The following is a 23,233-nucleotide window of genomic DNA, read 5'->3' on the forward strand; positions in this document are numbered from 1 at the left end:
GGCTGACATCTGGCAGGATTCATGCTCGACTATCGACCAGGAAGATATCTATTGGCAATACGCTCAATCTCTATATACGACCAGCCTGGTCGTATACACGCTATATACGGAAAAAATCTCATGCAGTTATGATCGAATCCGAAATTATCTCCCATGATTTCCTGAGTATCCGATTATTTAGGAAAGAATATCTGTAGCAAATTAATATAATCTTCCTTGAGCCCATAAATAGAGAAAGATAGCTCAAGGAATGAGGACTTTTTCTTTCTAATTATCGGAGATTAGAGTTATTCTATTTGATATATTGTTTTGTTCTTCAGAGGTTTGTGAAACTCATTGAACCCGAGTTCTTTGATCACTCCTTTGGATCCTATATCAATAACAGTTCAAGTGGACGTAGGTTGTTACCAGATTCTGGGGCCGAACCACTATAAACTCTTGTGTTCTTTATCGTTTTTGTCATCACATTCATTTCAACGCATTTGTCCACATCAAGCATATTTGACTCCGTGTCAGTTGGCCAAAATCAGGGTCAACACAAGTAATGTCTAAAATTACTAACCATAAACTCAATGGTTCAAACTATTTGGATTGGAGCAAGACTACTCTCCTCTATCTACGGAGTATTGACAAAGATGATCACTAGACTAGTGATCCTCCAAAATCATATTCGAAGGTGAAAGTTGATCTGACATGGCTTAGGGATGATGCTCGCTTATTCTTTTAAATTCAAAATTCTATTGATAATGAGGTAATTGGTTTGATCAATCACTGTGAATTTGTTAAAGAACTAATGGATTATTTGGAATTTTTGTACTCTAGAAAAGGAAATCTCTCCCATATGTATGACGTGTGCAAAGCATTTTATTGTTCGGAAAAACAAGATCAATCCCTCATAAACTATTTTATGGCATTCAAGAAGACATATGAGGAACTTAATATGTTGTTGCCCTTTAGTCCTGATGTGAAGGTTCAACAACGTCAACGAGAGCAGATGGCTATCATGAGCTTTCTAGTGGGGCTCTCCCCTGAATTTGATTATGCGAAAACACAAGTTCTTTCTGGGTCAGACATCTCATCTTTGCAAGATGTCTTTAGTCGTGTTCTCCGCACTAAAACTACTCCATCTGATCTAATTACTAGTGCTTTTGTAAGTCACAGTAATAGTAATGCCTATGGGAAGTGGACAGAAAGGGGGATATCCACAAGGGTCTGACAATCTAACATCGAATTCTGGAAACATTTTTTGTAACTATTGTAAAAAGCCTAGTCACACCAAATTTGAGTGTAGAAAGTTGCAATTTAAAAATCAGCAAAGACAGTTCACTAATGTTACAAGCACTAGTGATGCATCTGACAAATCGGTTGTTATTTCTGTTGATGAATTTGCCAAGTACTCACGGTACCAGGAATCACTTAAGTCTTCATCTTCTTCTGTCACTGCTATTGTTGATTCAGGTAAATCTAATGCATGCCTTCTTTCCATATCCTCAAAATGGGTCATTGATTTTGGTGCCACAGATCACATGACAGGTAATTCCAGTCTCTTTTCTACTTTTCAATCTCATAGTTCCACTTCTACTGTTACCTTAGCTGATGGATCATCATCTTCTGTTCTTGGATCTGGCACCATTACTCCTACACATCTGCTTACTTTGTCATCAGTCTTACACTTACCTAATTTATCCTTTAATTTGCTTTATGTTAGCCAACTCACTCGTAATCTAAATTATTGCATCTCATTCTTTTCCCAATCATTGTTTATTTTAGGATCTTATGACGAAGAAGATTATTGGTAAAAGACATGAATCTAGCGGCCTGTATGTTCATGATCCACTGCCACCAACTTCTATTGCTTGTTCGAGTGTTGCTTCCGCTTTTGAGGCTCATTGTCGGTTGGGTCATCCATCCCTTCCTTTGTTCAAGAAACTTTGTCCCCAATTTAGTAAGATGTCTTCATTAGATTGTGAGTCGTGTCAGTTTGCTAAACATCATCGTCTTAGTTCGAATCCTCGAATCAATAAACATGCTAGTGTTCTTTTTGAATTAGTTCATCCTGATGTTTGGGGTCCTTCTCCTATTTTGTCTAAACCTAGATTCAGGTATTTTGTTACTTTTGTGGATGATTATTCTCGTGTAACTTGGTTATATTTAATGAAAAATCATTCTGAGTTGTTTTCTATATTTTGTGCATTTTGTGTTAAGATCAAAAATCAATTTAATGTTTCTGTTCGTACTTTGTGAAGTGATAATGCCAAGGAATATATGGTCTCTAATGGCATGCTTCATGAAACTTCTTGCGTTGATACTACATCTCAAAATGGTGTAGCAAAACGTAAAAATAGACATCTACTTGAAACTGCACGAGCCCTCTTGTTTCAAATTTTGGGCCAATGTTGTTTCCACCACATGTTTTCTTATTAATCGCATGCCATCTTCTGTTCTTAATGGTGAGATCCCATATAAAGTTCTTTTTCCTTGTAAGTCATTGTTTCCTATTGACCCTAGGATATTTGGTAGTGTTTGTTTTGTTCGAGATGTTCGTCCACATGTCACCAAATTAGATCCTAAATCATTAAAGTGTGTCTTTCTCGGTTATTCTCGTCTTCAAAAAGGATATCGATGTTACTATCCTGATCTTAACAAATATCTTGTCTCCATTGATGTTACCTTCATGGAAAAAACACCCTATTTTTCGTCTTCATCTACTCCTTCTCATCAGGGGGAGAATAACGATTTGCTGGTGTATTCTACCACATCTTCTGACCCTGACACATGTTCTAATGAGTCTCCTATTTCTCCACCTACCTCAGGCACAACACACAACAACTCTCTTGATCCTCAACCTACCTCAGCTACATCTCCTGACATGCCTCCGCCTTCTATTAAAGTGTACTCCAGGCGTCCACCTTCTGTTTCATGTCCTGCACCTGCTTCTTTGTCATCAGATTCGGACTCGAGCGATGATCTTCCAATTACACTACGAAAAGGTAAACGTTAGTGCACTTATTCTATTTCTTCTTTTGTTTCTCATAATCACTTGTCATCTTCTTCTTGCTCTTTTATTGCTTCCCTTGATTCTATCTCGATTCCTAAAACTGTTCGTGAAGTCATATCTCATCCTGGTTGGCATAATGCAATGGTAGAAGAGATGAATGCTTTAGATTAAAATGGTACTTGGGACTTGGTTGATTTACCTTCCGGAAAATGGCCCATAGGGCACAAATGGGTATTCACTGTTAAGGTCAATCCAGATGGCTCAATTGCTTGCTTAAAGGCCCGTCTTGTTGCTAAGGGTTATGCTCAAACCTATGGAGTGGATTTCTCCTGTTGCAAAGTTGACATCTATTCGGTTGTTTATTTCTATGGCCGCTACTCACCATTGGCCTTTACATCAGTTAGATATCAAAAATGCTTTTCTTCATGGAGATTTTTAGGAGGAAGTGTATATGGAGCAACCTCCTGGTTTTGTTGCTCAAGGGGAGTCAGGGCGAGTCTGTCATCTTCAAAAATCTTTATATGGTTTGAAACAAAGTCCTTGTGCTTGGTTTGGTAAATTTAGTCAGGCTGTTGAGAAATTTGGAATGTTGAAGAGTAAGTCAGACCATTTTGTGTTCTATAAGCGATCAACTACTGGTATCATTCAGTTAGTTGTATATGTAGATGACATTGTTATCACTGGAAATGATACTAGAGGAACCTCATCTCTTAAATCTTTCATTCATACTCAGTTTCACACGAAATATTTGGGGGTGCTCAAGTATTTCTTGGGAGTTGAGGTCACTCGTAGTAAAGAAGGTATTTTTCTATCCCAAAGAAAGTGTGTACTTGATTTGCTGACTGAGACAGGAAAGTTGGGAGCAAAGCCTTGTAGTACTCCAATGAATCCTGCTGTGCACCTTACAAGAGATGGGGAACCATTTGAAGACCCTAAAAAGTATCGCGGGTTGGTTGGAAAGTTGAATTATCTTACTGTGACTCGTCCATATTTTGCATTCTTTGTTAGTGTGGTCAATCAGTTTATGTCATCTCCAACAATTCATCATTAGGCAGCGTTAGAGAAAATTTTGTGCTACTTGAAAGAAGCACCAGGACGAGGCATCATGTACACACTCATATTGAGTGTTTCTCAGATGCAGATTGGGCAGGTTCCAAGGTAGATAGAAGATCCACTTCAGGTTACTGTATTTTTGTTGGAGGATATTTGGTCTCTTGGAAGAGTAAGAAGCAGAATGTTGTGTCACGATCCAGTGCAGAGTCAGAATATAGATCTATGACACAATCTGTGTGTGAGGTAATATGGATATATCAACTATGACTGAAGTAGGACTCAAAACTTTAGTACTAGCAAAGTTGTGGTTTGATAATCAGGCTGCTCTTCATATTGCATCTAATCCTGTGTTTTAGGAGCGAACTAAGCACATCGAAATTGATTGTCATTTTGTTCGTGAGAAGATTCAGCAAGGTTTAATTTCTACAGGATATGTGAAGACTAGAGAGCAACTAGGGGACATCTTCACAAAACCTCTTAATGGGGTGCGGGTTGATTATTTTTGTAACAAGCTGAACCTGATTAACATATATGCTCCAGCTTGAGGGGGAGTGTTAGCTATGTACCTTAGCTGTAAAATTAGCTAGAAATTAGGGTAATTAGTTTCCTTTATTCTCTTAGTTTCCTATAATAGCTTCCCTAAGTTGTGTATAAATATATGATATTTTCTCAATGAAAGAAACAAGACAATTATTCTCTTCACCATTGTTTACAAATCTGAACTCTGTGTCAAAGCTTCAAGTGAAAGCAATTTTGCAGAGTCTTTGAAAACTAAATGACTAGGTCCATGCTATTTATAGACCTGGTTACAAGAATATATTCCCACAATTTTAGGAAAGTTACAACATATATTCAAATTCAAATAAATATTTGAATAATAATAATAATACAACTTAAATGCATTATTTAAGTAAAGATCCCATAAAAATAGGAACTAAACGCACAGTCAAACTTAATCCCTAAGAAATAGGGATTTTCTAACAGCCTTCCATGTTGTTGTTTAATCGTGTCTTCGAACGTGACTTCTATCTCGAGACACCTCTGAGACTATACTCTACTACGAGCTCACTAATCTAGTCATCAACACCTCGGTACTAGAAGAGTCTGTCGAGCTCATTTCCTGGCGAAGACGATTGCCTTCGAACTTACGACTTATGCTTGCAAGCTAATGGCCTGGCTATGACATTCCATGATAATTTGCACAAGTATAATGTGGAAATTAATTTATTTCGAGCTTATGTTTTTATGAGCCTACATTTGAGGTTGTTTACTTAATCTCGAAATTTGGGTATAACACTATTGTTTATCAAGGTCTAGCTAAGTTTTTATTTGGTTAAGGATAATTTCCAATACTTAAATGTGATTTCTTGTTTTTAATAATCTTCATTGTTATTTTATTCTCATCTTGTTTATAAGGTTCCTAAATAGGTTTTTGCTTTAATTTACTATCATCTTAGAATTTCTATTCACCTGGAATTCTATGTTTGAGTGATAAATTATAATTAAAGCATCTCCAATGGAGTGCTATAAAAGTGGTGTATAACCATTTTTTAGCCCATCTTCATAAAATGGAACTCCAACGGCGGTCTGAAATGTGTGCCAAATTTGGCACATGTTAAAAGTTGTGCCAAATTTGGCACAAAATATAACATGTGCCAAATTTGGCTCACAATAAATGTCATCATTTTAATTACTCATTTTGGAAGAGAACGTTGTGAAAGTTGTGCTAAAAGCAAGGGTAGAGTAAATGTTGGAGGTCGAATGCAATGTTACTACTTTTTGAATATTTTGTATTTTGCTGTAATTTTATTGGTTGTGGTTAGTTGGGCTATAAAATCAAAGTAGAAGTTGTTTGTATTGTTAGTTTATTTTTGGGTAATATTCACTTGCAATATTGGCAATGACAAAGCTATTACAGCCTAGGCATTGATTTGTAATGAATTTTGTTGTAAAATGAAGCCCCGAATCAATGTAATCTATCTTGGTCTATTTTGATGGTCAACTTGATTGCTCAAAATTAAGTATTCAAATTCAGCAAGCTTTTTGAATTTGGTATTCTAGTTTATGCATTTTGTGAAATAGATATGATCAACAACTAGTTACATTCATTACCATAACACGACTTGTACAAAAATATAGGCCTAAAAAGTCAAATGTATCTGATCTGTACATGACCAATATCATGGCCAACATGACCCTGTCATGACTCAAAAAACAGATATGATCAACAAGTCTATATGATATGTGCAAAAGGTGATTTGTACATGACTCTAAAATGGTTTACATAACACTTTCATGACCCAAAAAATAGCCATCAACCACAACATCCAAATACTAACTTTGCATAACACATAACAGACACCAAAATACAAGATTCAACCACTAGTTCAAAATAAAATCAAAATATGAAACTCCTTCCAGTTAGACAGTATCGGGTTAAGTATTCTTTGCGCCACTAGTTCCTCCTTTAGCATGTTGTTTTAGCCTTCTTGCCTTCCTTTTAAGTGTGGCTTCAGTTGGTTTCTGCAGTGGTGGATGACCTCGCTTTTTTACCACACGATTCTAAAATAGGTTGAACAAACAAATATTCAGCTCCAAATTCACAAAACAATGATAAAACAACTAATCCTAAATCATTATTGAATCAATGATAAAAGTTATCTAGGAAGAGAAGAAAGCATAAAATTCATACCTCAACCACCTCAGCAGATTTGCATGTATCTCTCATGTGCCCTGTTTTCAGACAATTGCTGCATGTATTAATTTGTCCAGTTCTTCGAGCTTTCTTTGAACCAGGTGGAGGTTCATATGTCTCCCTTCTCCTAGCTTTCTTAGGTCTTCCAGTCAGCTTCGTCTCAAGTGGTGGATCAATTGGGTTGAGTTCTGTCTGAGGCCATATATCTGGACTAGGCATAGGATGTACACTCTGTTCATATGCTTTTTGCAACTATTCTTTTTTATAGAATCTGTGGACATAATCAAAGACATTACCTCCCATGAACCAGATAGTAGCTAGTGCATGGCCACAAGGAAGCCCAAATAGTTGAAACCTCCTACATGTACAAGTTCTGAATTCCAAATCGACAACCAAGGCACTACCATTGTTGCATTGAACCTGAAACTCAAACTTGTCAGACCTAGTAACCAGACAATGATTTGCAACCTCTTTTTGCTTCTCAATATCCTCCACAATTCTTTGGATCTCCTTATCCCTTACCACCATGAAGCCCATATTAAGCACCTTTCCTATTGGTTTGTACAAAAAACCCACTGGAAGTTTATGTTCTAAGTTCAAGGCCATTCCATCCAATTCCATCCTAGTGAGGTAATTAGTATCCACCCAATCAACATAATCAACTTTACCTCCTTCATATCTTCTATTGTCGAATGGAGTAAACCAGCCTCCCCCATGATGTATTTCAATAGTGAAGATGTTAGTATGGCCACATGTTAAATAAAGACAACTCTAGTTTAGAATAATGCCCTAGTCAACAAAAATAAAAATTGTTATGTCAACACTTTACACACACACAAACCGAAACACAATATACTTCACACACTTGAAGAGCAACACAGTCCACCACACGATTGAACCATGGACCACAACAACAAAGATTCATTCAATAAACAAAGCATATATTTCAATGGACCACACTCTGTCAACTGTATGCACATGCTTCCCAACAACAATTTGACCCAAATTTAATAATACCACCTATTATAAATCAACAAAACTCTCACCCCCAAAAAAGTTGAAAATTGATACCCTTCCCCTCCCAAACTGCTCTATATAGAGTATCCTTATCATTCTCCCAAAACATTGTAAAAACACTTTGAGAAGAAATGAAACCTAGTCAACAGGTTCTGTGCAAAAGAAAAGAACTCAACGTAGTCGGGTGGTTGTTCCTCCGGTTATCGAATGGTTGGCATTGTGGAGGCGAAGCCGTAGTCATCTCTTTCGTGCTCCTATCGCGAAATGGATGGCTTCTTTGAATATTTTCTCTCAAGCTCCTCCTCTAAATTTTCTGGGTAAAGAATTTTTAGGGATTCATTCGATTGGGTTTCCGATTAGGTTATATTTTGGGTTTGGTTTTATATATATTTTTTAGATTAGTTTTAGAAATGTTATTAAGATATTAAAAAAAATTAGTTTTTGTTAATGGTTAGTTTTTTTTTGTTTTAGATTAGAAAACAGAAATATATATTTTTATTTTAAAAATTAATAATTTAACCCAATCGGGTTGTACCACGTGTACCATATATACCCTTAACGATTCAGTGACCAATTGTTGCACAAAAACATTAATGGTAGGCATTATTGCCGCCAAATTTTGTACATAAACATTTAAGTGCAACAAATTTAACTACATAGACATTATTGCCGCAAATATCTCTAAACTTAATTAATACTTTCATTAAATTAAATCTTTGGTATTTTTCATTTAGGTTGTTTAATGGATATAATTAATTAAGAGTGCTTTATTTTAATTAATTACATTAGGAGATTGGGGTAATGATGACTTTAGTCTTATCTAATTTGATAGGGAATAGAGATTAATATTGTTATTAAATGCTTGAATTAATGTTTAATGGTGGAGAATGACCTTTTACTTTTTTAATCATTAAATTTGTTTTCAATACTGTTTTTATTTCTCTTTACTTCATCAATCTTTAAAACCCCTTTCATTAACTCATTGTTTATTTGAGTCACAAATTAAATTAATGTCCTGGTAGAATCCACTCGTATTATCATTATATTGAAGTAGTTGATATAATTTGAAATTAATAATTGTTAAATTTAGTAAGGTATACGATTGGCATCACATACCCTACCTATGTTCTACCAATTGTCATCCATAATTATGATGCACAACATTAATTATAGCGAGATACATAAACTCACTCTGGAAATATGTTGACATTTACGAAGAGACAAAGGTGCCAAAAGAAAACAAATAGCACTCATGCAACTTAAGTTAAATTGGATCACGAGGATTGTGTATGTTGTGTTGCATTGGAATAATACACATTAATTTTCAAAAGAAACACTACTCAAATTCAATTGAGACAAATTTAAAATGTCAAAAGATAAAAAGGGGTTGGACAATGGTTTACTAATTACTAGTTACTACCTTTTCTTTTCTGTTTTTTTTTTTTTTTTTTTTGAGAAAATTACTTGTTACTACTTTTACCAATGATGAGTTGGCGTTGTTTTAAAAAAAATATATATTCCCTTAAAACACCATATGCGTTGCTTAATATGAGTAATTGAATTTAACATGTTCTCATATGTTATAGTTTAAAATGTTAAAACTCTTAAATTTGATATTCCACTTCAATTGATGTTGGTACCAATTGGTGCCTTAATTTTTTAAGCATGTTATTTCTTTCTTTCTATGGAGTGTAACTTTTGGTTGAAATGGAAGTAGTTTGGACCCTTTTACTTGGTCTGACGACTTATTATCATCTTAGAATCATATACTTGCAAAAAATAATATTCCAGTCCAATCGTCACATTTTATGTTGGATTTTTTTAACCAATGTTTAAAACTGGTTTCCCTCTTCTTATATATTATCCTGAAAGAAACCATCACTGGCCTTGCCTTCCTCTTCTGGGCTGGATCTTGCCCTAATTATTAGTGCTTTTTAAGTCTTGATAAGGACACTCCAACTTACAAATAAAGGCCACGAAGCTTGAGAAGGTAAGAAGATAAATGACAAACATAACAGAAGTAGGCCCCTCAACTCTCTTTACTTAAGAGAAAAGTCTATGCCAAATTACCAATTACTAAACAGGACGGCCAACTCAATTTATTGTTTAGATAAACCTACTCATTACGTGATTTTATGAATTTATTTACAAATACATAGAAAACTATTTAGGGTTTTTTTTTTTTTTTATACTAATGCATGTTTCTCTGTTTTAACTTTATTGCTAACTTTTTATCTGGTATATTCATATCATAAAATTGAAAGAGAATCAGAATTTTATTATTAGTGTTGCTTTTTTTTACTAGTGAATAATTTAGCAGTTAAAATAAAACTAACAGCGGTCAACGGTTCCATTCCATGGCTGCCCATGAAATTTTCCAAACACTGTTAAAAATGTCAATAAAGTTCCATTATCATGCACGACTTGCGAACCCAAGTGTCATTGTGGGAAAGAAAAGTGGCCTTTACTCACTACAAATATATTTTTATCAATTCAGTGATTCAGATAACCAGACATTAGAAGATGCTATTACTTTTCCACATAACCAAAAACTATTGAAAATTCAAACTTCCTACAGCTTAGAGGTCCACTAGTGTGGAATAAGATCCACCAAGAGATATGGGGTTAAAGTCCTGCAAAACTTTAATAAATTCTACAAGCTTCATGAGTCTCATTGCTCCTTCAAATAAGCAAGAAAAAATTAAAAAATAAATAAAATCCATGTAACAGGCAAAGGATTAGGATATGTAGGAATCCAAGGGCAATTTTGCAAATAAAATTCTTTTCTTAATCAGAAGGTAAGGAGCATGAAATTTCATATAAGTATAAAATATAATAATAGAGGAAATAAACTATTAATTAAAAATAAAAAGTCTAAACAACCGATTACTTTTTCCACGGAAAGCATATTCTTCCGGGAAACCAAAAGAAATTTATTTAATTAATTAAATTACATTTAAAAATAAAAAATTCCCACAAAGCAAAGCAAACCCACTTGAGTTCCACTTTCGGATGTGCAGTTAAAGAAGGTCCACGTGGTCTTGCTTTCTGACTGGGCCACATGGGAAGCGCTCTACTATTTTAGATTACGTGGCAAAATTTAATTGGCTGCCATATATGGTAATCTAGTTACCTCCACCTGCAATCTAACGAGTCTGCGAAGCAGTTGAATCGCTCTCTCCTTGCTTCTCTCTCTTCTCACTCGCTCCGAATATAAAAATTGCCTTCCATCTCAAGTGATCCTTTTGCTTAGATCTCTTGCTTCTGTTTCTTGCTAACTTCTCTCTCTACTCTTTCATGAGTTTCAGACTTTTAAGAGAGAGAAAGAGGACTGCGTGCTCATTCAAAATCTGGTAATTCAAATTCTTCGTTTTCTCACTCTCCATTGGTTGATGCTTAATAATCAAAGCTGATTACTTTATGTTTTTTTAAATGATTTTCTTAGCTGGCAAACAGGGGGTTAGGGTTTTATTTCTGAGATAATTTTGGGTTTGGAGGATTTGATATAATTTGTGGATTTTTTTTTTTTTTGGGATTCGTTTTGGAATAGGAGTTGCTAAATTTCGATGGGTAAAGGAGGTGAAACCCATGGTGTTGAATCGTTGAATCAGGACACTTTCCCGGCGTGGTCGAAGGATGTTCGAGAATGTGAGGAGAATTTTGAGGTGAATCAAGAATTGGGATTGTCGTCCGATGAGGTCGAGAAGCGACGGGAGAGGTACGGTTTGAATGAATTGGAGAAACACGAGGGTCAATCGATCTTGAAGCTTATTATTGATCAGTTCAATGATACTCTGGTGAGGATTCTTTTGGCTGCGGCTGTTATTTCGTTTGTTCTTGCTTGGTATGATGGGGATGAAGGGGGTGAAATGGAGATCACGGCTTTCGTGGAGCCTCTTGTGATCTTTTTGATATTGATTGTAAATGCCGTTGTGGGAATTTGGCAAGAAAGCAATGCTGAAAAGGCCTTGGAAGCTTTGAAAGAAATTCAGTCCGAGCATGCTAGTGTCATTCGTGATGGTAAAAGGGTGCCTAGTTTGCCTGCCAAGGAGCTTGTGCCTGGTGATATTGTGGAGTTGAGGGTCGGTGATAAGGTGCCTGCTGATATGAGAGTTTTGAGATTGATAAGCTCTACCGTTCGAGTTGAGCAGGGGTCATTGACAGGAGAGAGTGAAGCTGTTAGCAAAACGGTTAAAGCTGTTCCTGAAAATTCTGATATTCAGGGGAAGAAATGTATGGTTTTTGCTGGGACAACTATTGTAAACGGGCATTGTATTTGCTTGGTTACTCAAACAGGGATGAATTCTGAGATAGGAAAAGTGCATTCCCAGATCCATGAGGCTTCGCAGAATGAAGAAGATACCCCATTGAAGAAAAAGTTGAATGAATTTGGGGAAGCTTTGACAATGATAATAGGAGTGATTTGTGCATTAGTTTGGCTTATCAATGTAAAGTACTTTCTCAGCTGGGAATACGTTGATGGGTGGCCAAGAAATTTTAAGTTTTCATTTGAGAAATGTACTTATTACTTTGAGATTGCTGTGGCACTGGCTGTGGCTGCAATTCCAGAAGGTCTGCCTGCAGTTATCACAACATGTTTGGCCCTTGGCACACGTAAGATGGCACAAAAAAATGCCCTTGTCCGGAAGTTGCCTAGTGTTGAGACCCTTGGTTGTACAACAGTGATCTGCTCAGATAAAACAGGGACTTTGACAACAAATCAGATGGCTGTGGCTAAGCTTGTGGCAATTGGTTCTAGGGCAGGTACTCTTCGAGCCTTCGGTGTGGAAGGAACAACATATAGCCCTATTGATGGAAAGATACAAGACTGGCCATCGGGTAGGATTGATGCTAATCTTCAAACAATTGCGAAGATTGCTGCATTGTGTAATGATTCTGGTGTTGAACAAGCTGGCAATCATTATGTGGCCAATGGACTACCAACTGAAGCAGCACTGAAGGTAAAATGAAAATAATAGTTTGCACTTCCTTGTCTTTTTTTTTTTTTTGGTTATTCATTCTAATTAGATTGTTGTTGATTATCTTACAGAGGTATGTTCTTTCTCTCTATTATTCAAATTCGGGAGAAAATAAAAGAAATCCTAGTATAATAAATCAGATGCTTGGTGTGGGAATTTTTGAATAATTCTTATTGATAATAAAATTCGGTTACAATCTGTATATTTATACAGAAGGAAAAGATCTTTTTCCTTTTATTCTGTTGTGAATAGAATAATCTACAATAAAAAGGGAATTAAGACAAAAAATATCTATACATGGAAAGAATAAAAAAATAATAATTCTAATTCTAATTTTGGATCCTAACAATAAAATAATTTTGATATTTCTACACTAAGTTGTAAATGTTATACAAACCCAGTTTGGAATTGAATTCTTCAAAGTTTGTTCTCGGCAGGCCTTTGTTAAGATGTTCGAAATCTGTCTCCTTGTGGGAATGAAGTCAAGTTGAAAAATTTTAGAATTCACCTTCTCATAAATGAAGTGTTTGGGCTTGTTTGGTATAGCTTTTACTTTTAGACATAATAAGAAGAGAAGTAAAAGTTTGAACTTTCTAATTCCTGTTTGGATTTATATTTTGAAAGAGCTTTTTTCTTTGTTGAAGAGTTTTTCAGAGTGTTTGGTATATACTGCATAAATACTCTTATAAAATAAATATCAAATTTAACCATAAATATATGTTTATAATAATAATAATAATAATAATAATAGTATATGTTATGTTTGAACTCATTTGAAAATCAATCATTCTTTTGAAGAAAAAAGATCTTATTGCATACATATATGAATTAATATTAATTAATAAATAAATAAATCATAAAATCTAAACATAATTAACAAAAAATCTAAATTTTAAATTGAATATTTAAATATAAAAATATAAATGTAGTTAGAGAAAGAGAATCTATATATAAAACAATAACAAGAAAAATAAAACTAAAACTAAAACTAAAAAAAATAGAATATTTTTAAGAAAAAAATAATCGTATTCTATAACTGTTATGTAATTTATTTTTTTCTTTTATAAAAAATAGTGGTAATATAGGTATTATGAAATATTCATTAAAACAAGAAAATAGCTTCCTGTGTTTTTTAGAAGTTCTTCTGGTGAGGTGAGTCACTGCTTCTCTAAAAAGCTATTTCTATATTTCATCCAAACACACGTAAAAGTAATTTAAGACTTCAAAAGCTCTTCCAAAGTCGTGCCAAACAGGGCCTTTGTCTATTTCAACATATTTTGTTCTGTCGTGATGAACTGGATTCTTAGCGATGTTGATGGCAACTTGACTGGCGCTGTACATTTTGAAGGATGTTGGAACCTCAACTTTCAGCTCACTTTTCAGCCTTTTAATCCACGTTCCTTCACAAATACCCAAGGCCAGTGCATGATATTCTAATTCTGCACTACTTTGAGAGACCACTGATTGTATCCTGCTATGCCAAGTGACTAAATTTCCCCAAACATAAGTGTAGTAGCCACTGGTTGGTCGTCATTCTGTCAACTCTCCAGCCCAACTGACATCTATGTAGACTTCTAAGTCTCAGTTGTCATGTTTTCAGAAGTGCAAACCAAGACTTGGTGTCATTTTAATGTATCTCAAGATACGACAAACAACTTCCAAATGTTCCTCACTAAGACTGTGCATATATTGACTAACTACACTGATAGAGAAAGCAATATCTAGTCTGGTAGGGGAGAGATGGATCAGCTTTCCCACTAATCTTTGATAACTTCTCTCTATTGGAATTGATTCCCCACTAAGGTCCATTGGAGTATCTGCTGGCTTACTCCCAGCATTCTAGTTACTTTCTGAAGATCTAGGATTTGCTTTCGTTGACATATAACAATTCCTTATTTGGACTGAGGTACCTCCATCTCTAGAAAGTATTTTAGAACTCCTAGATCTTTTATCTCAAATTCTGATGCAAGAATTCTCTTGAGATTAGAAATCTCACCTGTATCATCCCCAGTTAGGATTATGTCATCAACATAGATAATGAGAATAGTTAACTTCCCTGTTGAAGAGTTTTTCACAAACAAGGTATGATTGACTTGGTATTGAGTGTATCCCACTTTTACAACCGACTTTGCAAACCTATCGAGGTGATTGTTTCAAGCCATAGAGAGACTTTTGGAGTTTGCAAACCAATCGGCCACTGAAGTATTTCTTCAACTTTGGTGGAATTTCCATGTAGACTTCTTCCAATTCTCCATTTAAAAAAGCATTTTTCACATCCAATTGATATAAAGGCCAATCACAATTCACAACAAGTAATATCAGACTCATACTGTATTGAGTTTGGCGACAGGAGCAAACGTCTCTTGATAGTCAACACCATAAGATTGAGTGAACCCCTTGGCAACCAACCGAGCCTTGAATTTGTTGATTCTCTCATCTGAATTGTGTTTGACAGTAAAGATCCACTTACATCCCACTGCTTTTTTTCTGTGAAGTAACTCGACAAGGACCCGTATACTATTTTTCTCAAGAGCATTGATTTCCTCATCAACAACAACCTTCCATTTGGGATCTTGTAGTGCCTCATTAATGCTTGTGGGAATCTGAACAAGATCAGGAGTGGAGACAAAGGCTTGATACATAGGAGTCAGTTTCCCATAAACAACATACTTTTCTATAGGGTGACTGGTGTTGCACCCTACCGATGTGCATTAGGCAGATCAAGATCATCAATAGCAATAGGTACCAACTCATCAATCATAGAATTCTTATCAGGTTGCAAGGGTGAAGGAGGACGACCAGATGATGTGGGTGAGAAAGCATGTTGAGTTAGAGTAGGAAGAAAGACAGCCTGATTGCCCTGAAGAGTTTCCCAAAGTTGATATTCCCTCGGATTCTCCCCTTGAATAGTAGATTTGGGAAATAATGATTGGTGTTCAAAAAAGGTGACATCTAGTGTACTATAGAATTGATTTGGGGGTGGTGAGTAACATTTGTCTCCCTTTTTATTACTAAAATATTCAATGAAGATGCATTTCTGTGATTTGGGGTCAAGTTTTGATCTTTTATGATTATAGATATGGACAAATGTAGTACAGCCAAAGATCCTATGCGACAATTCTAAGGAAAAACTGAGAGGTGAGGAAAAGCTTGGAGTAACAAATTGCAAGGGGTTTTGAATTTTAAGACACGACTTGGCATACGGTTGATGAGATAAATGGCATTAAGAACAACTTTTCCCCAAAAAAATTTAGGCACATGAATTGAAAACATTATGGATAGAGACTTCAAGGAGGTGCCTATTTTTCCTTTCAGCCACTTCATGTTGTGGAGGGGTTTCAACACAGGAACTAATATGGATAAGCCCTTGATCTTAAAAGTAAGGGCCAAGAATTGAATTAAAATATTCCATACCATTATCTGTTTTTAAAACTTGGATATTTTTGTTGAAATTGATTTTGAATCATGGAATGAAAAGCTTTGAAAATAGATTCAATTTTAAATTTTTCTTTCATGGGGAAAGTCCACGTGGTTCTAGTATGATCATCAATGAAGGAAACAAACTATCTAGAATCGTTCACATTGTTTACCTTTGAGGGTCCCTAAATATCACTATGTATCAATGAAAAAGGTTTGGAAGATTTGTAAGGAATACTTGAGTAAATGCTTCGAGTATGTTTTGCAAGTTGACACACCTCACAATGAAAAAATTGAGACTTTTTATTGATAAATAAATGAGGGAACAGTATTTTAAGATAATTAAAATTTGGATGACCCAAGCGAAAATGCCACAACATAACTAGACTGTCATTGGAAATAGAAGTAGAATTTAAACTAGGAACAGAATTAAAAACACAACTTGATGGGTGATCTTGTTTATTTTGAGGAGTGTTCATGAGAATATAGAGACCACCATGCACTTTAGCATTGCCAATCACCTTCCCCGAGCCCATAACTTGAAATTCACGACGATTATTAGAATAGAATTTAGTCACATAATTTAAGTCTAGTGAGTTTGCTAATGAAGAGAAGATTGCAATTTAATTTAGGAACAAAAAGAACAGATGAAAGGAGAAGTGCATCTGATAATTTGACAGATCCTTTTCCTATCACATTGGAGAGTGACCCATTAGCAATGCCTTTAAATCACCTGTCATATGATATGATGTCCCATAATCCACAATCCAAGAACCATTGTTGTAGGAATTGGCAGCAAAGGCGCAAGGAATGGTATCTTGATGACTCATCATGCTATCATGTGCTTCGGCTGAAGGTGCAATTATTTGGCCAAATAGCTTCTGCAGAGCCTCAAGTTGATCTTTGGAGAAAGGACTGACTTCATTGGATGATTCTGCAAAGGTTTCAGCCGCATTAGCACGTGCTTTGGGCTTCCAATCAGCAGGTTTCCGTGTATCTTTCAGCAAGTTTTACGAAAATGGCCCGACTTCTTATGGTGGTCACACCAGGATCTACCCCCCTTTCGAGGCCTATTATCTTGACAAGAAGTGTGAGTGAGCATTGCTGAACCATTTGACAGCGAAGTAGTATCGGGCATCATCATCTTTTGACGGCTTTCCTCCCTTCTGACTTCTGAAAATACTTCGCGAATGGGAGGGAAAGGCTTTGAGACTCATAATTCTAGCCCACCTAATCAAGATCCTTATACAGGCCTAACAAGAATCAGTATGTCCTCTTTTTTTCAATAATTTATTTGTAGAGTGCAGCATTAGTTGGACACTTCCAAGGGTACACCTCAAACATATCCAGTTGTTGCCAATACTGAGTGATTGTATTATAATATTGGGTGACATTTAAGTCTTCTAGTTTGAATTCAAACAATTTGGTTTCAGTTTTGAAAAGTTCTGAAGTATTTTTCAGAACTGGAGTAGGTATCACAGGCTGCCTCCCAAAGATCTTGGGTGGTCCGATAGAGAAGTAAATTCTCTCCATTCTCAAGAAGCATAGAGTGATTTGATTAGCCAGGACATTACCATATTGTTCTCGCGTTTCCATTGACAATAGGTGGGATTGGTTTCTTTCGGCTCCACGACTACACCAGTGAGATATTCATCATTTCCTCTTCTAGAGATGTACATGATGACTGACTGAGACCATTGAAGGAAGTTCTTGCTGCTGAGCTTGTGACACGTGATTGGAAGAGGAGAGCTCTCAAGGACTTGAGGAGGTTTTGTGACATGTGATTGAGAAGTGGCTGGAGGATTCGTGATTGGGAGTGTATTAGAGGAATCATTAGAGATGGTTGAATGGACTGGAGGAGTTTCCTTGTCCATGGTGTTATCGACATAGAGAAGAAATAAATCACAGTAAAAAACAACAAAAACTTAGGGTTTTGAATGTGTCGGTTCTGGTACCATGTGGGAATTTTTGAATAATTCTTATTGATAATAAAATACGATTACAATCCATATATTTATACAGAAGGAAAATATCTTTTTCCTTTTATTCTGTTGTGAACAGACTAATCTACAATAAAAGGAATTAAGACAAAAAATATCTATACATGGAAAGAATTAAAAATAAAATTCTTATACTAATTTTGGATTCTAACAATAAAACAATCATGATATTTCTACACTTGGTATTCTCTTTGGTTCCTATCTTGATTGGTTTTAGTCTTCATTCTTCATGTGTTTTTCTTAGGTGGCACATGAATTGGCTTAATCAAAACCAGTATGCTCTGTTTTTTTCTTTTGATATATTCAGTTTTTAGTTGTTGCATTTTTTACACAAAGTACTCCCCCATTCTGCAACTTTTTTATGCATGTGTATTTATTGCTATTGATCACTGCCCAATTATTCTTTAAGTGATGCTAAAAAAATGCTCAAGAAAATCTTCTTCATTATGTATGGATTTTTTCAATCATTTTTCTTTGTTGTTTCAGGTTCTTGTCGAAAAGATGGGACTCCCTGAAGGGTTAAATAGTGGTTCAACTTCGAATGGTGATGCTCTACGTAAGTTTCTTAGCTGAGCCACTCATAGTTTGATACTTTTATTTTCTTGGATGCTAAGTTACTTTTTTTTTTGGTACTTCTAGCCTGTTGTCAAGTATGGAAGAATACTGAGGAACGGATTGCAACTCTTGAGTTTGACCGTGATCGAAAATCCATGGGAGTCATTGTTAATTCTAGATCAGGAACAAAATCCTTACTCGTCAAGGTACGCTATCTACTGTCTCCTAGGTCACTTGTATTGACTACTGATTTCTCAAAAAGATTTAATGATTTTATTGATCGCTAATCCAGTCTATGTATTCTTCTTTACCACTTAACCCCCTCCCTAAATAGTAAAATACCTTCAACATCTCACTATTATCTTGCCAAAAGATGAAAATTTAACCCTGATTGGACCAACTTTTTCTTTTACTGAGACAATTTCACATCTTCACCAATTATCTCTGGCATCCATTTTTTTTTTAAACATTTTGGTTTGTGATACTTTCACGACTTAATTGCTTGCTTGATTCTATTCAATTAACTGTGGCAGGGTGCTGTAGAAAATTTATTGGAAAGAAGCACAAGTGTTCAGCTGGCTGATGGTACAGCGGTACCATTGGACCAAAACATAAGGGATCTTATTTTAGAAAGTCTTCATGAAATGTCAACAAGTGCATTACGATGCTTGGGTTTTGCATACAAGGAAGACCTGCCAAAATTTTCCACTTATGATGGTGATGAAGATCACGAAGCTCACCAGCTTCTACTTAATCCAACAAATTACTCTCAAATTGAGAGTGAACTTACTTTTGTTGGTCTTGTTGGGATAAGGGTGAGTTCTTGCTGTGTTTAGCTGTGTCAAATGTACTTTCAACTTTTTTTACATTTTTTTTACTCGAAATAATGACCATTGGATGTTACTTGTGACTTAAAAGGACCCTCCTAGAAAAGAGGTTCGTCAAGCAATTGAGGACTGCAGGGCTGCTGGAATCCGTGTAATGGTTATTACAGGAGATAATAAAAATACTGCCGAAACTATTTGTCGAGAGATAGGTGTATTTGGGTCTCATGAAGATATTAGTTCAAGAAGCATCACAGGGAAAGACTTCATGGAGCATCATGATCCAAAAAACTTCTTAAGACAAAGTGGAGGGCTCTTGTTCTCTAGGGCTGAACCAAGACATAAACAAGAAATTGTGAGGTTGCTTAAGGACGATGGGGAAGTAGTTGCAATGACTGGTGATGGAGTAAATGATGCACCTGCATTAAAATTGGCTGATATAGGGATTGCAATGGGAATTGCAGGGACAGAGGTACGTTTTTTAGATGGCTTTCTTTTTTTCTCTCTTTTTTCTTTTTTTTTTGTGGGGGGGTTGTTTATTGTTTGTCATTCATTCAATGTTCCAATGAGGGGACCCTTGGAATCGTCGACTGTCTGCATTTTATTTTATTTTGCGGCCACAAATTTGTCTGAATGTTTATGTTAGGTTTTGTCCAAGTCTCTCCGCCTTACTTTTGCCTGTCAAGTTATACAATTATGCTTACTATTGAGGTCAATGGCCATAAGCCTTCAATCTATTTCATGAGTTAGTTAGATTTGCGTCTGTGTTTCATTGTACACCCTGTTACATCTTGTGTATTATTTTACTTATTATTAATACTAGTGGTAGTGTTATGCTTAAAAAATGCTTTGACCATTGCTGATCCACTAATTGTAGGTTGCAAAGGAAGCCTCTGATATGGTTTTAGCAGATGATAACTTCAGTACTATAGTTGCTGCTGTCGGCGAAGGAAGATCTATTTACAACAACATGAAGGCTTTTATCAGGTTTACTTCTCTAGTTATGTTTGATGGATTTCATCACTCTATAATTCAATCCGACTGTCAAGAAGAAATTGTTTAAAAATTCTACTTACAATAGGATCAATCGAAAAAATATATTTATTTATGGGTTCTTGGTTTTAATGGAATTTTCTGAAGGTTCAAAGCTTCAACATACACTCGTTACCCAGCATCGTGCTGACACATTTGAGTTTGAGATGACTAGTTTTTTAAGATATCTCCCATACAATCCCTTCAGGTGCTTAGCTCATAAAGCAGAGACAGGAAAATTGACAATTTGAAACATAAGCTTCCGTATGCATGTACTAGACCCATAATTCTAGTAATCTCACAGGATTGACTTTCTTACTGGATTGAGCATCCATTTGGTTGAGAATTCATTAAGATAGCCCTAGTATAAATCATCATAATTACATTATTGAATCTCTTGTGTCCTTAACCAAATGTTATATGCAGGTATATGATTTCCTCAAATATTGGCGAAGTTGCTTCAATATTTCTAACAGCTGCTCTGGGCATTCCAGAGGGCATGATCCCTGTTCAGCTTCTCTGGGTCAATCTTGTCACTGATGGACCCCCAGCAACAGCTCTGGGATTTAATCCTCCAGACAAAGACATAATGAAAAAGCCCCCTAGAAGAAGCGATGACTCTTTGATCAGTGCATGGATTCTATTCCGTTATCTTGTACTACTACCTCATATCTCTTGATTTTTTACTTCAGTTGAGTTTGGAATTAGCTTGTACTTACCATGAGAAACTTTAACTCTAAATGCATTCTGTGTCCATGCAGGTCATAGGCCTCTACGTCGGAATAGCAACAGTTGGGGTGTTCATTATTTGGTTCACACACAGCTCATTCTTAGGCATTGACCTGAGCGGAGATGGTCATACACTTGTGACCTACTCTCAGCTTGCAAACTGGGGACAGTGCCGTTCTTGGGAGGGATTTTCTGTCTCTCCTTTCACAGCAGGGTCGCTGAAGTTCAACTTTGACTCCAATCCATGTGACTACTTTCAGTCGGGCAAGATTAAAGCTTCAACTTTGTCCCTCTCAGTTTTGGTCGCCATTGAGATGTTCAACTCCCTCAATGCCTTGTCTGAGGATAGTAGCCTAGTCACCATGCCGCCTTGGGTCAATCCATGGCTGCTTCTGGCAATGTCTATCTCCTTTGGCTTGCACTTTTTGATTCTCTATGTCCCATTCCTTGCACAAGTTTTCGGCATTGTTCCCCTCAGCCTGAACGAATGGCTTTTGGTGTTGATGGTTGCATTGCCAGTAATACTCATTGATGAAATTCTCAAGTTCGTGGGGAGGTGTACAAGTGGGTGGAGGTATGCTAATGCAAGAAAAACTACGAAGCGCAAAGCCGAGTGAGTTTTTGTTATTGGGGGAAATCAGACAATCTTTCGAAGTAGGTTATAATTTTTCTTGGGTCCTATTGTAACCTTCATTGTTTTGAATCTGGGGGATTATTTGGACTTTTAAAAGATCTAGCTAGAATTTAGATCGTTGAAGATAATTATTAACGTTTTGTTTCCGCTAGAATGGTGCAGATTCTGAACGAAAGCCCAAAAAGAAGAATTCGGGACTTGATATGTGCACAATTGTGTAATTAAACACAACCATTATAATGTGGCAAATCACTTTTACGTTGGGATTGGTTGAAGTGACCTACTAATTAAAATTCTAATAAAAACGCGACAAAAGAACCTCAAATTTCTATACACCCATAACATAATAGTAACACGCAAATGCTACAAAAGAACGAGCATAAGCACAAACACATGTAAGTGGAAGTTTGATAAGGAATTGTGGAAGGAAGGATATAGAGGTGAGAGATCTAGAAGGAAAAGGAAAGAGGAGGAGATAATTTATTGGATCCAACTATAGAGCAGGTGGCGAAAATGGAAAGGAGTTGTTTTTGTTGAATTGAAACACGTGTCCAAAAAATTTAACTTTTATTTTTATGTACATTAACAGCTGTAAAGTGGGTTTACAATGAGAAATTTCACTTCTTATACATACTAATATTTACAATTACATAACAATTGTAGCATTATTCACCATTTCAAATTGATGCTAAACATTCCCCTATTTTCTAAAATACCCCTCTAATTTTTTCACACAAAAAAAAAAAAATCAACATCTCACTTCTCTCCCTAATCTCTCTCTCTCTCTCTCTCTCTCTCTCTCTCTCTCACACACACACACACACACACAAATCGTCCAACCCCATCGAACCCACCTCCGTCGAGCCCCCAACCCCATCGAGCCCTAACCGCCATCGACACCGAGACCCACGGCGAAACCGAGACCCTCTCTCCCATCTCTCCGTCGGCCCCGAGACCCACGTCAACCCCGAGCCATTATTTCCTCCAAAGTTTGACAATCAAAGGTAAAATCTTGAACCCATTTCAATATTTGATAGAAATTATTGTTGAATATGTGATCTGGGGAATGGGTTCATCATTTTTTTAGGATTTTTTTTCTGGGTTTGAACCAGTGGCTCGATAGGGTTCGATACATGTTCAATAATGGCTTGATTGAGGTGTGGTAATAGATGAAACTAGCTCGATAGGCTCGACTATGGTTCGATAGTAGGCTCGATAGGGTAGTTTGAATGGTTTGATGGTTTGAATGGTTTTATAGTGGGCTTGATATAGTTAGGCTCGATGGAAGTTCAATATAAGA

The 23,233-nt window shown here is 36.1% G+C and overlaps 1 protein-coding gene across 2 annotated transcripts; it reads left to right on the forward strand.

Annotated features, from left to right (window-relative positions):
• The first annotated feature begins 10,922 nt into the window (after positions 1-10,922).
• LOC133788460 (calcium-transporting ATPase 4, endoplasmic reticulum-type-like) lies at positions 10,923-22,195 on the forward strand. 2 transcript variants are annotated; one of them, XM_062225949.1, is made up of 9 exons: positions 10,923-11,116; positions 11,209-12,724; positions 18,646-18,715; positions 18,799-18,920; positions 19,248-19,529; positions 19,633-20,010; positions 20,416-20,525; positions 20,997-21,225; positions 21,332-22,195. In XM_062225949.1, the coding sequence occupies exons 2-9, from the start codon at positions 11,330-11,332 to the stop codon at positions 21,914-21,916; spliced, it is 3,171 nt and encodes a 1,056-aa protein (XP_062081933.1). In that variant the 5' UTR covers positions 10,923-11,116; positions 11,209-11,329; the 3' UTR covers positions 21,917-22,195. The 2 variants fall into 2 exon arrangements, with proteins under 2 accessions (XP_062081933.1, XP_062081932.1); XM_062225948.1 differs by having other exon boundaries at positions 10,924-11,116; positions 11,314-12,724.
• Positions 22,196-23,233: the final 1,038 nt, after the last annotated feature.

The sequence above is a fragment of the Humulus lupulus genome, chromosome 7 (assembly GCF_963169125.1).
Source record: "Humulus lupulus chromosome 7, drHumLupu1.1, whole genome shotgun sequence".
NCBI classification, from domain to species: Eukaryota; Viridiplantae; Streptophyta; class Magnoliopsida; order Rosales; family Cannabaceae; genus Humulus; species Humulus lupulus.

Excerpts from the sequence above, each read along its gene's own strand:
- LOC133788460 (XM_062225949.1), top strand. The coding sequence starts at position 11,330 with ATGGGTAAAGGAGGTGAAACCCATGGTGTTGAATCGTTGAATCAGGAC. Across the intron at positions 12,725-18,645 it reads CAACTGAAGCAGCACTGAAG|GTTCTTGTCGAAAAGATGGG; the intron begins GTAAAATGAAAA and ends TTGTTGTTTCAG. Across the intron at positions 21,226-21,331 it reads GGATTCTATTCCGTTATCTT|GTCATAGGCCTCTACGTCGG; the intron begins GTACTACTACCT and ends GTGTCCATGCAG.